Source organism: Magallana gigas, chromosome 6 (assembly GCF_963853765.1).
Source record: "Magallana gigas chromosome 6, xbMagGiga1.1, whole genome shotgun sequence".
NCBI classification, from domain to species: Eukaryota; Metazoa; Mollusca; class Bivalvia; order Ostreida; family Ostreidae; genus Magallana; species Magallana gigas.
In genome coordinates, this window is record NC_088858.1 from 14,171,934 (window position 1) to 14,190,415 (window position 18,482).

The 18,482-nt window shown below is 31.7% G+C and overlaps 1 protein-coding gene across 1 annotated transcript; it reads right to left on the reverse strand.

Annotated features, from left to right (window-relative positions):
- Nucleotides 1-1,618: 1,618 nt before the first annotated feature.
- Nucleotides 1,619-9,708, reverse strand: LOC105321742 (endoplasmic reticulum aminopeptidase 1-like). The gene is made up of 15 exons (XM_034469323.2): nucleotides 9,143-9,708; nucleotides 8,774-9,047; nucleotides 7,187-7,310; nucleotides 6,715-6,866; nucleotides 5,313-5,426; nucleotides 5,098-5,220; nucleotides 4,875-5,006; nucleotides 4,622-4,779; nucleotides 4,435-4,517; nucleotides 3,675-3,802; nucleotides 2,792-2,847; nucleotides 2,554-2,704; nucleotides 2,317-2,414; nucleotides 2,084-2,198; nucleotides 1,619-1,952 (listed from the first exon to the last, which is right to left on the reverse strand). Exons 1-14 carry the CDS (start codon nucleotides 9,649-9,651, stop codon nucleotides 2,114-2,116), a joined length of 2,187 nt encoding a protein of 728 aa, XP_034325214.2. The 5' UTR covers nucleotides 9,652-9,708; the 3' UTR covers nucleotides 1,619-1,952; nucleotides 2,084-2,113.
- Nucleotides 9,709-18,482: the final 8,774 nt, after the last annotated feature.

Consider the following 18,482-nt stretch of genomic DNA (forward strand, 5'->3'; position numbering starts at 1 on the left):
AGACGAGGAAAATTGAACAAAGAGACTAAACGTGCTTCTTCTTATAAACTCAAAATGGTTATCTTTAATTAATAAACATGATGTAGCATCCCTTATTTGATTCTAAACATGTATTTGTATTTTTCCCCAATAAAATATATTTAATCAGCATTGCGATTGAATAATTTGTTTTATCAAAATAAGATATACATGGTAACTCCTGTTTCTAAGAATACATCAGTAGACATGAATGAAGTGTCAGAGCACGTTTAGCAAAAACCTTCCTTTATTGAAAGTCATGAGGCACTTAGGTATGACTATAGCTCTTGTTGTTAAACACAAGCCATCATTAAGCCGAGTTTAAAATCGCTTTTCAAATGAGTTTTAGAATAACTAAATTACCATTATATGCTATTCTCTCTCTCTCTCTCTCTCTCTCTCTCTCTCTCTCTCTCTCTCTCTCTCTCTCTCTCTCTCTCTCTCTCTCTTGTACCTATTACTTAAACAGCAAAGGTAAAAACATAATTTTAGTTTCATATTTCAATGGTATCGTTTTTAAATACTCAAGGATAATACACAATACGAAATGAAATATATGTTTACAAGTACAACACTTTGCATCCCTGAATCCAGGGAGGGGTGCATACGTGTACTCTAAACGCTCAAAAATAGGTTCACTTCCTTTGAGAATCATTTTTCAAAACTTTTTACACCTTTTTATGATCATGTTGATGTGTAAACTACCATAAAAATATGTGCATGAACTGTAAAATTCCGCCTAATCCATAAACAGCAATGAGTACGACCTTTCTGCATATATGTACATGTAAGAAATGCTGGATGCAGAGAATTTTTTGATATTATGTGTATGATTTTAACCAATAAATTCGATTCGTAGATGTACTTTCAAAGAAATTTACGATCCCAATCAGAATCCCCATAATATTCAGCTTGAATGCAATATTTTGCATTTCCAAACATGGCAAACTTCATGTTAAGACAGTATTTAAGCAGAAGATGAAAAATCTGTTATGCTGTATGAATTGAATTTATCATTATTTAATTATACTGTCAAATGAACAGTATGACAGTTCTTAATGTCACCTAATATCGTTCGAACAAAAAATTAGGAAAAATAATTCAGTACATGCTTTTGGAGTAACAAAAATAATTTGTTTTGCTTTGTTGGGAGTCTACGTTTCCAACTAATTTTGTGATCACTTAAGTGTAAATTTCATTTTTGTCAATAGTAATTTTCAATATAAACATTGTATGTAACCATTTAATTTATCGAATTATCGGAGAGATTTTAAGTCGCACAAAGAATTACCAAATCGCAATTTTAACAAGAAATAAATTCTGAAAAATACAGCTCATAATGCTTTTAGAGATATTATCTGTTTTAATTGGATGTCTTATTTTGTATAAACAACACAGTTGTATTAGTTTGTCATTAATTCTTTTTGTATATTACAATGCATTACATTTTTTATCAGACGAAGTAGACATGTTTGTAAGTTATCCATGTTCAAAGGGAAGCAAACCCTATCGAACTGTTGGACCACTTTATTACTTAAGAAACCAAGACATCAATAATATTTTTATAAAATCTTTTATTATATTACAGTTTATAAAATATCAACCAAGCGAGCATAGCTGTACATAAATTGAACACCTTACACTGTATTTAACCATCATCAAATTCATATGGATCATCATGCTATTTTATAAAAGATACATATCTTATTCAGAATACTAGAATATATTTCACAGGGATACATTTCGTCAAATGGATCATCATGCTTTTTTTTTTTTTTTTTTATAAAGGATACATAATTTTTTCAGAATACTACAATATATTTCAGAGGGATAGTTTTCGTCAAGTGGCTACAATATAATTCATAGGGATAGATTTCGTCAAGTGGTAGTTTTCTGAGTATTTCCATCTCATAGTCATCAACCCAGTTGCTGTTCTTGGCGATATAAAAGTTATAAAAATCTTGGACATCATATCATCTGTCATAAAACTAGCATACTTTTTTTTTTTTTTTTTTTTTTTACAGAAAAACAAGGTTACATGCCATTTAAGACCTTCGATTTATACCTTTATCATCTAATCGATCCCTTGAGTAGATTAATCAATGATGGGTCCTAATGTAGTATTCGGGATGTCGTTTGTTCTTACATTAATACTCCTGATCAGTTTCTCCAGAAAACTTCTACAAGGGATAAAACATGCCTGGCATTTATATGTGTACTTGTTAATTTATTACCGGAAACATTTTTAAATAACAGTTCAATTGATATCATTGTTGAGCAAGACTGTATGTAACTTACTGCATAGCCTCCTCTTCCTCCTCTTTTTTGTTTTCCTCTGCTTGCAATTGGTTCCTGAGTAATTCTAGTGCTTTAGTAGCTTTTCTAGCAACATTTTGCTGTCATTAAAAGAAAATTACTTTAACTTGATTCGGGATTGGTTCACCCCCCCCCCCCTCCCACCCAAAAATATAAAAAATTGTTGTCCATTTTTTTTTAATGATAAAATCATAATTGAAGTTGTGCCAACAGAGTTACCATCAAAACTTTAACTTCGGGCTTGATGTCTCCTGGTGTTAGATCTAGAAGCGCACTTTGTGCTGAGATCCAGGGTAGAAAATCTGTTTCTTTTTCCATGTAATTCAACAGGTTCATGACAACAGACATATTCAAAAGTTGAAATCTGGAACTGTTCATCCCCAGTATTTCAATTTTTTGTCATACAATTTTATCTATATGAATTTTATACACATACATATAAAGATAACTTGCATACCGTATAAAAGTAATGGCATCATTCAGCAAATTTGCTCTATCTCCCGGTGAAAATATCTAAAAATACAACAATATCAAATATTAAAAGCTTGATAATCGCATTGAATCGTATAGTGCTGACAAGTGATTTAAACTTAAAACCGGTTTTTCATTCTGCAAATTATAATACGGTGGTTGTACAATAATGATGAAATTGATAATAAGAAAAAAGAATGGTTGAATTGGTGCTAGCATTTAGTGCTAATGTGGCAATCAGGTGGTAAAGATGATTATTTTGATGTTATAGATCAATGTTCCGTCGGCAATTGTACATGTTCGTGATACTAATGTTAACCATGCTGGGGAAAGTGACATTAATGTTGATCATGCGGGTGTGATAGTTGTATTGATTTTAATAATGCTGTGATGGGGATAGTGGTTCTAATGTTAATCATATCATGCTATGGTGATAGTAGTACTGATGTTGATCATCATGTGGTGATAGTTGTTTTTATCTTGATCATGCTGATGTGATTGTGATTTTGGTCATGCTGTGATGGATGTACTGTTCTGACTTTTACCAAAAGTGGTACTCTGAGGGTTGTAATGATCCTAGTGATCATGAAATAGTGGACATATCTAATAGTGTTAACGATGGTTGAAAATGAATATGTAACTTCATCTGATTAGGGTTTGAATATTGTTTGTTGAATATTGGTTGTAATTTTTATGGCAGTGTGATGACAGCAATGAAATTGTGTATTTTTTTGCTCACAAAGGAGATGCTGATAGCCTTGCTCTTGTGGTTTGATGCTTTTGTGTTGAAACGAATATGTGTTGGAGTTAAGATTATGATAATTACATGTTTTAAGCATTGGTAATCGAAATTTGTCGAAGCTATTTACCTCATGATTTATCATAAGCTGATCAGTAATTGCTTTCCAAGATTCGGGGTCATAGTTCACCCTGTAATATCCATCATCTCTATAGTTACCTTTTACGAGTTTGAAATGACCGCTTATATTGATGATCGCTGCAAAAATAATCAATGTGAAGTAATTAAGTAAGAAGGCGATGACATTTGCGATAGATATGGCACACCAAATTCACAAAAGTGAGTTAATCAGAGTTTCACAATCAAAATATCTATATAACAGTTGTTATCTATAATTTACGGACAGAAAACTATAGTATACGAAGTCAATCTATTTTTTACATCTGTAAACCATAGTTAACGCATTCATTTGTGTTTGAGAAGTGTAAAAGTAAAACTAACACTAAAATAACTATTTGCAATTGCAAAACATAGTTTGTCTGATAAATATAGTTTCAAGAGTGTGAAACCATGATTATCAACTCTTAACCATAGTTAACGAATGCAAATTATAGTTTACAGATGCTAATCTGTATTTATCAGCAAAATCTATTGTTAACATTATTTGCAGACAAATAAACTTAGATTATCATTTATAAACAATAGGTTACAGCCATTAAATATGGTTTTGCGGATAAAAAAAACCGGATCGTTAATTATGGTTAACGAACCGTTCACTATAGTTTACGAACCGTAAAAATATAGTTAATAATAAACATTTGTTCACTAAAAACTATAGTTCGTTAAATATAGTTTGTGGTTCGTAAACAATAACTAGTTGTTTAAATTACCTGTTTCCTCACGTAGCAATACGATATTTCTTGAAAAATTTCCATGTTGGTCCAGTATTCCGTATTGAATGGGAATAGACCATCTGGAAAAGAAATTATTAAAGATGAAGAATTTTTTTAAAATGAAATAAAATTCAAGTAATAATATTACCAAGGAAATTTAAGCTTAAACATGTGTTGATAATACCTTGGTGTAGTACGGCTGAACGTGGTGTTCATCAAGATAAAAGGTTCTTGCGATATGAGGACCTCGGAGTGGTTTCGATGGATAGTTACAAGAGGATAAGCCCTCTCCTCCATCCAAGTCTTCATGACAGCTTTCAGGTCTATCGCATCTTCAGAAGACTAGAAAATCCAACACATGTACATAAAAATCCTTGGTCGCCATAGCAACTTAATTTTTTCATCATTTATTTCAGTTCTAATGCAATATAACTTACGTTTGATAAAGCTTGCCATAAATCATCGCTGACTACATTGCTATATTTGTTCTGGTTTAGGTAATTGTTTATTCCAGTCATAAATGCATTTTCACCAAGCAAGCCTCTGACCATGCGAACGATTGAAGCTCCCTAAAATTAATAAAGTAAGTTTAGAAAACAACAAATTATTTCGATAAGGAGGAGGTGTAAAGATGTCGACATATAATCAAATTTTACATACTTTAGAATAAGTCACACGGTCAAATATTCTTTTATCAGGAACAGAGACTGGTTGATCTAAAACTCGAGTATTTTTGGAGTCTTCTTCTCTCATTGACTCTATTTTCTCAATAAAATATTCTTCCTACAATAAAACAATCTAAATTAAATGAAAAGAAGTTATGTGTGATGATTCTCATGTGTCTTTCATTTGAAAATGAAATAAAAAGAGAGTACCATGTGCAATTTGTGATTGAATGCATGGACTCCTAAATATTGCATGAAAGTAGTGAGTCCCTCGTTCAGCCAGAGATCATCCCACCATGCCATGGTTACTATGTTACCAAACCACTGAAATACACTTTATATTCTTCATTCAGAAATGTGAAATTCAAATAATTTCTGTACTTGATAGTTCATAAATCACTATTATAATAGTAAAGGGTAAGATTGGGATAATAAAAATCAGAGACAAAGATTTATGATCGGTGTCAGATCACTTAGGGAGGCTAGATGGTCGACAAATTATCCATCAGGTTTACCTAAAACATATAAATAGGAAATTTTCTGAAACCACTATTTAATTTAAAAAAATTAATTAAAACATTTTAGCTTTAAAATTTAAGCATTTCATATACCATTTCATATACCATTGGTTTGAACATATTTTATTGTAATTATAATATTCAGCGGCTTTGAATTAGAGTGCTGAAACCTCGTTTCTCATCCTGGACTTTGGTACATAGCTATCCATTTAAAGGATTTGTTTAAGTCTAACAATGGCCATGACCATCTATTTTAAAAAAAAATCATATACTGTCGAAATCAACAACATTCAATAGTTTAACTTAATCCACAGCGTCTGGATTAAAACAAAACTCCAAATTAAATAGACTTGTCTCTTTGTTATAACAATCCTAGCAAGTCCAATTAATCTATTTAAATCCAGACGTTGTTGAACTACGCGAGGCTCGGCGAGTGAATATATACATCATTTCAACGAGTTTGAAAAAGCAAAGATTACGCAATTGTAGATGTTCAATTAATATGATTTACGATTTCATTTATATTATGAGTCCTTTGAAACAGTCCCTGTAATGATAATGCCATTTTTGGCAAATCGATGATGCAACGTTGTGTTATGCGGTTATTGTAATCTTGCGCATTGCAATTTAGTACGTCATTTGGGAGACAAACATAGCTGTTATGATATTAAGCCTCTCTGAAATGGAGATTAAAATAATTTTTTAATCTCTAAATATTTTAACTTAAAGCTGAATTATCTATAATTAAATGGAAATACTGAAGGTATGAATAGTCAAGTTTGTAGACACAAAGTTGTGATTGCTCGTTAGTTTTAATTAACTCGAACGAGAAACAATTTTTCGGTAGGCTTTATTACTGGTGTTGAATATACAAGAAAATCTTTGTAAATATGCAACTGAAGCGTTGAAGCGAGGGTTTGTGTCAAAAATAGTTCGGACCGGAAGTATTTGATAAAGCGTCACCCGATTAATAAAGCAAAAGTTTATCATACGGGTAGTATACACCATTACGTATGATATGAAAATACGTAAATGATAATGACATTTGAAAACCAAATGTATTGTATCGTTATGATAGTGGTGATATATACAACCTGATGAGCAATTTCGTGAGCTACAACTAATGCCGATAAATGCTTCTTTTGAAATCCAGAGTTAATTGGCATAACTAGATATTGTCTTTTATAAGTGATCAACCCCCAGTTTTCCATCGCTTCTACTTTGAGGTCAGGAACAGCAATCATGTCTACAAAATCAATTTCATTATAATCATACCCTGTCATTTATAATGATTAAAACCAATAACTCCATTTAAACAATTTTCAACAAGACCAATTGTTTTCTTCTCAACAAAAAGAAAGGAATTTTCAACGCTTTATAATCTGTAAGGCTATATAGTATCTAAAGAAATTTGTTTTCTAATGAATCAATATTTGCTCCCGTTTTTAGAATAGAAACGTTGATGAAACTTTAATTTAAAAAAAGAACAATAATAATTAAGAAAGCGATAGGTCTCAGTGACCGACAGTCGACCCACCCATCCCCTTTCAAAGAAAAAAAGAATACCAAGATTAGGTTGTGGGTATGATACTTCAAACAAGGTGCTAAAGTAATCTAGAATTGTCACACCAGCATCCAAAGAGAAATCCACTGTTTCTATTTGACTTGTAGGAGCATAGTATACTGTTATCTAGAGGAAAAAACAAATAAAAGCTTTAAAAAAAACCATGCAATTCTTCCTATAAAGAAGGCATGAAGGGCCTGAGAGTCGACTTGCTAATCACATCTTATAAATTTTTTTAGCAACACATTTAATTTTGTTTCTTTTTTTTTTACCAAACTTGTGAAAATCATTGCCCTCGCTGAGGCAGGGGTTCAGACCTTTGGGCAGGGTAAATATTGGACATAAAGTTAATTTGCAATTAATCATAGAAAATATTTTTCTCTACTCCTATATAAATTTGAGAAAAGCTAAATGCATGGTTATCATGTTCATAAAACTCGATTCTAAAATATATATTTGAAAATATACTAGTTGTGTTTAAATTCATCGGTTAAAAGATCTATATAGATAAATTAAATTCTTTTTGTATTAATACTTTTCTTGATTTGACCTTAGCTATATTTCATTTGAGTAAATTTTACGATTATGAATTAAGTTCTTTGGACTGCCATCACTTTGTACATCTCTTAACAAATAATTTTCTTATTTTTATATTATCTCTGAAGTTTTATAACTAGCTGATATTATATAAAATTGATGTAATGTGATTCTAAAATTAGGACAATTTGTCTTCCATTTTTCTCGCAGTAAATAGCGAAATTTAAACTGACTAGATTCCCTTACCTTTTTTTAAATTTCACCATTCTAAACTATTTGATATTTCTTGCCGTGATTGTTCGTACGGCATTAACAACGTGGTATAAACAGGTCTATTGGTTGAACATTTTGTTAAAGTTAACTAGAAAGCATGGTCGACATTCTTCGATTAAATTCAGGCCGTTGTTTTTTTATTCAGAAAGAATAGCTTGTTCTGCTTCTAAAGAAATGTTTCTTGTTTTCAGTGGGTCATTCTCTCTCATCATAAGCATTTCATTCCCTCTTATCAATTACCCAAAACTAATGTTTTTTATGTAACTTTGGACATGTGTCTCGATCTTCGACATCTCGATGTGATCATTCAGTGTTAAAGTACCAATTTATTTCTAATCGGATGTTTTTACATTTAATTCAAAGAATAAAAAATCCTAAGATATATTTGCGGTACATAAAAAGGGAATAATGCTCATAATTGACCCGTTAATTGCTATCAACACATCCGGTCTCGGTGTCCAACTGACATTCTTTGCCAAACCTGTCAACCAGGGCTACGGCTATTGTTTCTTGTTTGATTGATAAGAAGTATGTAGTTGATCTTAATCCAGGTAAGTTTTAAGGGAAGGTGACATAAAATCGGGTCTTTGACAAAACAAAGATAATTGAGCAATATTTCTAATTTTGCATTTAAACTGAAGCAGACTATGTGTCAATTCAAATACTCTTCAGTTTAATGTTTATGCCTCAATAAAATTCCTTTATTTAAAGATTTTACAACTTGCACGCTTAAATTTTGAAAGTTCATCTTTATATAAAACAAAACTACGCATACTTACATTCACCCCTGATTTTGAGAGCTTGGACTTTCCTTCAAATTCACAAACCGCAAATGCAACTAAGTAAGTGCTCATTTTTACACTTTGTTGAAATGTGTCAAGCATCAGATTTTCTCCAAACGGTATGGAATGTACACGTGGCATGTTGAAGAGAGAGATGAACTTTTTCTCCCTGACAATCGACATCGAAAAATTGGCTTTCAGAGCGGGCTCGTCGAAGCAAGGAAACGCCCTCCTGGCGTCTATAGGTTCAAACAGAGTGGAAGCTGTATATCTAAGTGAAAAAAACATGAGTATTAAAGAAATCATATCACTTTTCAGGTAAAAGTTCGATATTTATTTATTGCATAACATACAAGGTACGAGTACCTTACAATGAAGTTTGAATCGACGTAATTCGATAAATAAAACCCGTCTCCATTTATGGTCAGTATCCCATCAAATACAATGGTAATTAGAATTTCGGCATCTTTCGGAATGGCATCTTCCATTATAAGAAACAGTTGATCAGTATCGTTTTTCATCTGCAAACGAACTTCTTTTTGCTCATTGGAAGGGATTGTCGTCAGTGTTGTCTGAGAAATTACTAAATCTTTGGAATGCAGTACAATAAAGTTAGTTGTTTCTCGAATTACGCATTTGATTTCCACCTTTCCCGAGAACATGAATTCCGTAAGATTGGGATGGAGAAAAATATCGTATTCCAATGGAATAACTGATTGTGGAAGTCGGGTGTTATTCCAAAGAAATCCCTCTGACGCTTCTCGGTTCAAAGAGGACAGAGATTCGGAAGATACATTTCGATTCGCCAAAAAGGCAAGAATTGGTTTTAACTCACAATGGTAGCACATAAACATAAGTAAAATGAATGTGTTCATGACTGTCTTTGTAAAAGATCAAAATCAAAATTATCCTAATACATAGTGGAGTCATGACTCTTATATTCTACTCTATCTAATGGTGAAAATAATTTTCATCATTTTGGACAATTTATGTCATTCTCAATTTCAGTTGGAAATTAATGTTGAATTTGTAGCATTCTGGTCGAAATTTAACACTTTTATGATAATTTTATCTTTTTTAACAACAGTTCCCAAGCAATGATAATATCATCGTCCAACTTAGAGTAATGGTAAATGAACTATAGAAAAATGTTAAACTGCATGACGCTATACACTAGAGTAATTTCTCCGAGTATTATACTTAATTGGTATATTTATCATAAAGTCATGAAATAAAAGACAGAAGCCTCATCCATAGATTATGTCCTAGTTTTAGGAATTTATATTATATTTTATATAGCATGAATATATTTCTTAATTTCAACTGGAAGCAAATAAAAGACACATACAAATTTAAAACTGTTTTTGGGAAAAAATTGAAGTAATTTTCTGAGAGATTACTGTTATGGTTTAGTCATCAATGCGTTTCAATGCTTGCAATTATTAACCTTTTTACAGCCATAAAATTATGTCATGTAATCAGTTACAATAATCTTTCTAGCTAATTAACACATACTCAATCTAATTTTGACCAAAAACTTGCATGTCTCTTGTACATTACATAATAGTATTTCAAGTCCTGAAGTATCATTAAACTGTATTTTCAGAAATGGTAGGTCAAAATTGTCTTAACATACATGTATTAGGAAACAAAACCATATCATTACCTTTATGCTCTTGTAAAAACCATTAAAACATAACCATAATAAGAGGAAATCACAACACTTAATAACAATATTTCCTCTCCATTTCACAACGATGAAAACAATTTAATAAATAGTCCTATACGTAAACTCTACATAATACATAGCCAGAAACATCAAATTCTTTGAATATCACAGACAACAAAATATTTCAACAAATCAAATAAAAAAAAAGATTGCATAGTAAATGCTATGCGTCCAAGTGTGAACGAACTTATTAAGAATGTTCCTGTTTTGAAACAGAAGGAACTCCCATGAAAAAACAACATATCATCTTGAACACATGTCTGTATAAACTTAAAAGTTATGTTTTCTATTTTCAACAGAAAATAATAACTTCAATATTATGTCTATTAAGCCCCTTTCTCAATTGGCGCATGAACACTTTACAACACTTTGAGATTGGAATTTTTTGGCTTCGTATACATTTCACGAGCTATTGCATTCGTTGCATGTACACTATTGAGAAGCTACCGAATGCGATCCAAATTATCACAACGCACGAATATTAGTACTAACGTTTCACAACGTTTTGTGTATTCGCAATCAAAAGCGATTTTTAAAGTTCTTAAAATGAATTGCAGCTGTTTATGCATCTGTTGTGCGATTATGAGGCTGTTGCTTAACGTGTCTCATGTAGTTTTGTAGCGTTTTACTACAACAAGATTTATCAGTTTCAATGCTTTGCCACAAGTATGCACTGTACACAGAGTTATTTTTGCCCTGTGACATTTTCGCTTCTACTGACGATGGCTCGTTTTGAATTCGCCCCAACAATTTTGTAGTAAAAGAGAGATAAAATGAGGAATTGAAATTCGCCAAACCTTAACCCGCTAACTAACAAAAATAACGAAAAGAGCGAAAATAAAACGGGGGCGAATAGTTTTCTTATACAGTATGCTTTGTATATTAAGCATATCTGTTTCAGACTACAATTGACCTTAATTTTGGTTGTTGCTTTTGTTTTCTTTAAGGGTAGTATCTTTTGTTGTATTCAACCATTTCTACTGAAGAGTGACGGAAACGGGCGGTACATGTATAGATATCCCATCTGACTCGCACGGGCATTCGTGCAATGTAACGTATGAACGAACCAGCGCCGCTCGGCCAATTGCATTGGTGCACGTCCAATCGTCCGATTATCTGGTCATTCGTGCGATCCTATTGCATTATCATACAGCACTCGCTTTCATTGTACATCAGTCGCATATCAACGCAAGATTTATAGCACTGCATTTACACCGCAGAACGGTCGCTTTGAATCGTGCGAGTTTTGTATGAGTACTTTTTCATTTGCAAATACCTTGTGAACAGTTTACGACCCATATCTGATATTTTCGGTCGCATGAATATTTTGTAGCCCTGCTCGTGCGCCAATTGTGAAAGGGGCTGAAGACGCTTTTAAATTTAATTTTTAGGTATTCTTGTGTAAAAAACAAAACGTTCCATTTCAATTTGTTGTGATATTTTTAAAAATCACGAAGAAATATGATTGAAACTGTACCTAGTTCTTTTGAATTCAAACCGAAAAAAGTAAAAATATAAATGTCATCTGTTGCAATGAGATTTGGATGAAATTCAATGTGCAGAAATATTTAAAATATGGATTTATACATGTAACTTCTGATAAACAACATATTTTATTGAATGATCAGAGATTAAAATTGCATTGTGATAACTTATAGTTAAGACAGTGAGTGCAAAGTTTAATAAAACTTCATATACCCCTTACATTGTGCATCAAAGAAAATCTAATAATAATTTCACATAGAAGACAAGATTAAACATCTTTTGCATCTTCAAAAAACACTCGACTGTTTTTATGAGTATACAGAAATCAAATAACACATACGTTGTTTTACCCTTTACAACAGAACAAAAAGAACTCAAGACATGAAATAGATTATAATACAAACTCATAAGCTGAAGTTATGAACTATCAGTCAAGACGCCTACAAGTATCATTCCAAGTTCCTTTGTGCCAAGTGTTGGACGGTCTGTCCATTCAGCTCTAGCCATTCAGATGTTCCTTTAATGTTTTCGGAGGCTATCTGTACTGATCGAGTTCCTGGTCCAGCATCGTGCTCTTTGAAAAAATTCTGCACCTGCATGTACAGGAAAGGTAAATTGCTAACGTCCTATTATCGCTTATGTAGAACTATATTTTGAAATTTAAAGCCATGTATACTTTGTTGTTCTGAAGATTAATGTAAACGTATTAAATTTGGTTTGAACGATATTTAGCGGAAACTGATTTTAAAGATGTAAGCGTAGATTTAAATTAGCGCATTTCTGGTTCCACTTATTCTTATACACATGGGCATCACATTTAGCAAAGAACTTGATTTATCAGAAGCCGCTTTCCGCCAAAAACACTAAAAAGAACACAAATCCAAATGTAATATACGGTTCGGTATCAAACATGAAGCATTTAGTAAGTATGATACTCAAATTATTCTTAATGCTCCAAAAAGCCTTTTAAAGTTTTACATTTAGGTGAAATTCTGAAAAAAATAATGTATGTAATGTATTTCGAGGACAGCATACAGCACATTCCAATTTCTCAAAGCTTTTTGATATGCAGGCTTAGGTTTGGGCAGGAAAATCAATATCTTAAAAATAAAATAGAGCAACAAATACCAGGTTTCTTAGTAGTCATTTCCCATAAAAAGAATTGCAAAGAATTTTGAATTAAGCATATGTTTCAGGAAGTCCCTACCTCTTCCAAGTCAAATGAATTTTCTATTCCATCTGACTTTGAAGAGGCAGAGATATTATCTTTGATAATATCAGTCAGGGTTAAAGAAACACCTGAAAACCTGGAAAAAACCCAATGCCAACCTTGTTTGATAGTGTTAAAAAAAAATACAATGATTTTTAAAACAACTGACCTTCCATCAATAATCTGGCATGTGGTAGGATTCAACGAAATAATCTAGTTGCAAATTATTTGATCTATTCCATTCATTTTTATTTCTTGCAAATATATTTAATGCAATAGTTTTGACCTTCATTATGCACTTCTTTGTCAATAACCAGGTGATATCAATGAAGAAAACCATACAATTTTCTTAATTTGGACCAGATTCTCTGCAGATATTTCCATGCCAACAACCTACCATCAAATTTCCAGAAACATACTTAATGTAAGTTGAAATATATTGTTGTTTAATGGTTTTATTGTCCAATGTGTGCTGCAGATATCTCTAAAAATAGAAATACATGATTTATTGTAATCTGGTATAATTACAAAATAATGTATACTTCATTGATCTTCTATATTATTTTATGCCCCCTCTGGCTGATATTGGTGTCTTGGGCTAATACAGGGTGTAATATGGAAAAGGGTATGTATTATTTCTATGTATAATTAAGATATAAAACATACAAGTAGAGGTACTTGTTCTGTGATATTTTATTAAGAATTCTTTATGAGATATGTTGACAAAAGGTATATTGGTTTGGACTAGTATATTTGAGGTTAGGCTAACTGGGTTAGAAATACCTTGAATGTTAAACACTTTATTTAGAGATAATACATGTATATCATTTTAGATCTAATGGTTTATAGTCAATCATGTCATATTACCTATAATGGAACGAAGCTAAGTTTATATACATATTTATCTAATACAGAGTAAAGCAGGTTCAAAATTTGGCCAATTTACCATATGTCCTCAATTTTATAAAACTCTCTAAATTTTTTTCTACTCCAACTGTCCTTTTGTTTTTTGGCTTTTTGTATTATATACTCTTTAAAAGGTTGGCTTATAACTAGACTTATCAAATTTGAGCAGCAATGTAAATTGCATTTAACGCCATTTTTGGCAAGTTAAAAAGGTGAATTAGATTTATTCAATGGCAAATGCTTTCATGCTGTGGCAACTCTTTGAATACAATTTATTTCATGGTCTTTATTCTGTAAACTACTGAACAAGATTTATGTAGTATGCATGTATAGCTGGCCTCGATATGTCTTTAAATATTTGACAATACGTATATTCTTTAAAAGATTTTGCAATACGTATCAAAAGTTTTTTAACATAATTTTTCAACTCGTCGTTTCAACCGACAACCAACAACAATCCGAAAGCTCTGAAGAACATTTAACCAAACCGGAAGAGTTTAGGACATTCAATAAAGGGCAAGTTCTCGTATCGCAACCAATGATCAAGATCAATACATCGTTCTCAACTACTTGAAAGTCAAGTGAAAATCAGCCCGACAAGACACAGAAATGTGTTTATTTCATTTACTAAATACATTATACCTGGTAAACACATAGAACTTAGGTTCAGTGTATGTTATTTCCGTGTAGCTATTTGATCAACCATCCAATTTTTTTCAGACCATTGAGCTACAGTTTTGCTTGCTAGTGGGTTCAGGGTGAAAGCAGAAAACCAAATAACCAACAACCTTCAGACATTGTTTTAGATATAAACTAAAAAGAATTGTGAAGAACGTACAATAAACGGAGCAAACATGTTGACAAATTATATTAATAATCAAAATATTTACTTTTTTGATTCAGCAATGAGAATGCTTCCATTGCTAAGAAACGCACCGTTGTTATCTATTTTGTGAAACTCAAAACTAATTACACAACAAATCCGTTAACTACTCAGTCTTCGTACTTTTCCGACGATTAGCCTTCTATAATTTGAAACTTCTTTCACGGAACAAATTTATTGATAATCGTCACTTCGTATCGGATTTGAGTAACATTAAGGATAGGATGTTTATAAATAGTAAATGTGGTAGAGCTCTCAACAGTTTTAAAGAGGACATTACGTTATAATCAATAGAGAGAAGAAAATCTAAATCGACTACACGACTACACGACTACAACTTAAAACTTCTCACTGATCATTGTATGAGCGAAGATTATCCAGAAACACGCTCTGGAAAAAAATCAAGGTAACGAGGCTTTGTGACGTATATGTATAATATGGGTTATTTTTAATTTAAAAAAATGAAGTAAGTCATAAATTAATAAAACCTTTTTTGATGAATGAAAATTTTCACACGTTACGCTCGGTTTTGAATCACTTGAGTTTTTGAAAAAGCAAACTAAATGAATTATTTTTTATCGAAGCAATCAAAGAAAAGAACAAAAGTTAAGAATATTTTTTCATATCTCAATGGTATCTTTTTAGTTACCCAAGGATAATTGAAAAATTATTTAATGAAAACATATGTTTACAAGTATACATGTATGTACAAAACTTGTAAAACTGAATCTGAGTGGGGGACATATATGCACTTAAAACGCTCAAAAAGGGTTTCTTTTAATTTTAGAATCATTTCGGTTTTTTACTCTTTTTTAAAAACACTTTTTATGATCATTAAGATATAAATAAACAGCCATGAATATATGTGCATGATACTATAACTCTTCTAACTTGATCCGAGACATTTGGCACCTGAACTGTTGAATACGACCTTTCCGCATACCTGTGCCAATTTTTTAATGCAAAAAGTATATTTATTCAACTTTTAACAGAAAAGATGACTGCATTTAACGCCCAATTCACTACTTAGTTTTTTTTCCATTTCTTTTGTTAAAGAGAGTAGTAAATTTCCAATAGAAATTTAACATACTGGTTTTTAACTGCGTGTCTATAAAATAAAATGCTGTTTTCTTACCCTTACTGCCCTGTATATCTGGTTTTAGATTTGTCTGCCCTTGATTGAAGAAAAGATTTATAAATATACATGGAAGGTGAAACTGATATTGTAATGAATAGTTTAAAAATAACATAGAGATAATGCATTCTCTCTCACTCCGTTTCGCCAATTTTTAAAGGTTTCAAAATATTCAACATAAAATGTCAGACGATAGAAGTAGCCATTGATGATTGTAAACCAGTGGCCAATGTCAACAACTTAAAGGAATTAAAAAGGAATTTATTTGCTAACGCACAGAAGCGTGGTAACTAATCCAAGAAGTCCAATAAAATTGAGTCCTGGGATCGAGTCCTGTTAACCATGATATACTACCACATTATTTTTCCCTTAAGAATGAGTCTTTTTTTTCCTAAAAAAGAGAATACCATCGCAATATATTGAGCGTGTTATATTTTTTATTTTATAAAAACTATAATATTGTTTTTGACACTTTCCACAGTTGCATTAATTTACGAGACTTTCATATCTACCAACATTGACAAATCTTTTCTATATATAGCATATTTTAGACCTTTGACTTTAGTAGTAGCTCTGTTGGAGTAGACTTATATAATTCAGTCATGACTAATTTCCTGTTAACTTAAAGGTATATTTGCCGTTTTAATGGCATTTTTGCGATATTGAAAAATAGTCCCAAATATTGTCAGCATGACTAGATACATGAAAAAGAAGTTTACAGAAAGTTTTGTTATTTTTTCATAACTTTTAACGAGTTACTATAGCCATAATTTGAAAATAAATAGTCTATGCATATTCATTAACGCTTAACGTTTGAGGTGGATATGCCCATGTGCACGGGAATAGTAATTCAGAAAAGCAGCACGCAGAACAGGGTAATACGACAGGTTTGTTTACTGTTGTTCGAATTCATATAAAAAGGTTTATGTGCTGGTTACAGAAAAAAAGAAAAGATATATATAGTTCTATGCATTTTCTTTGGATGGTCGCGCATCGGTGTCGATGACAATCGGTGAGAGCTCTTTTGCAATTGACCATCATTTTCATATATTTAACAATATATATAATTGTAACATACTAGTAGAACTAGGAGAAATTACTTACCACGCTGATGATTAAGCCTACATTAAACTACCTGATACTAACCACCAACAATACACTCGAAAATACCGGTATACAACTATAATGAAAATAAGACGATTTTGAGATAAATATATGAGATTTCTCTTTAACATATAAAAAGAGAAATAAAGAAACCATCAATCGATGGGAATGGATTTGAATAAGTACGAACTTTTAATAACGTCCAGGGGAATGTGTGCTACCTTACACGTCAAGTGACAAAATTCTAGTACTCACAAACTTATATTGAGTTAAAATTCACATGGTGAATTATAATATTTAACAGGTAACTGTGGTCAAATATATATATATAAATTTACAACTACCATTAAATAGAGAACAATAGCCAAACATGCGCTGACTGTATATTAAGTCTCTAAAAAAAGTGGGCGTCCTCATTATCTTATGGAGATTCAAGAAATTGTAATAACCCTTACTAATGAAAACGACTTCAAAGTTTGTAAATATGAGCGTTTCAGTAATATAACTTCATAAAGTTGCAGTAAGGACATTGGCAGTTCATACAATTAAAAAAATATGCCCATTTTTAACATTTTTTTTGGTCGCAATTTTTAAATGTCCTGAAGTGCAGTCTTCCTTTCCCTTTAATTTGTGGGTTTTTTTATGCACATGATACTTTATCACTTTACATAGCAATGGTGGCTTAATTTTTACCACGCGTTTGTAGGTTGATATATTCTCTTTTTTAGCTGAATGCTCAAGTGAGCTTTTCTGATCACTTTTGTCCCGCATCAGTCTGTCTGTCGGTAAATTTTTCACATTTTCGACTTCCTCTCCAGAACCAATTCAATTCAATTTGGTAAAAAAAAATCAAAAAAGATTTAGGTTTCTTTTACGTTTATCAAAGTGGAGATTTACCCATTTACTCTTTTAAAGGGAGATTATCAGGAATTATTGAAAAATTGTTCTTCTCAAACACCGTTTGCCTAGGAAAGCTGACACGTAAGTAAAAGCATCCTCGGGTAGTGTACAAATTGTGATACATTGGAATATATATAGAGAAAAATGTCTTCTTTAAAACATATAGGCCTGGTATGCTGTAAATTGTGTGGGAGATTCCCCAGGTAGTGTTGATTCAAATTTGTTCAAATTGCTAATTTTATTTCTTGTTAAAAGTTTTATTTGGAAGTAAATATTTCGACTTAAAACCTTATACAAATATAAGTTTAATGATACGATGCAATTTCCATGTTGGAATTTATCTTTGGAAATTTG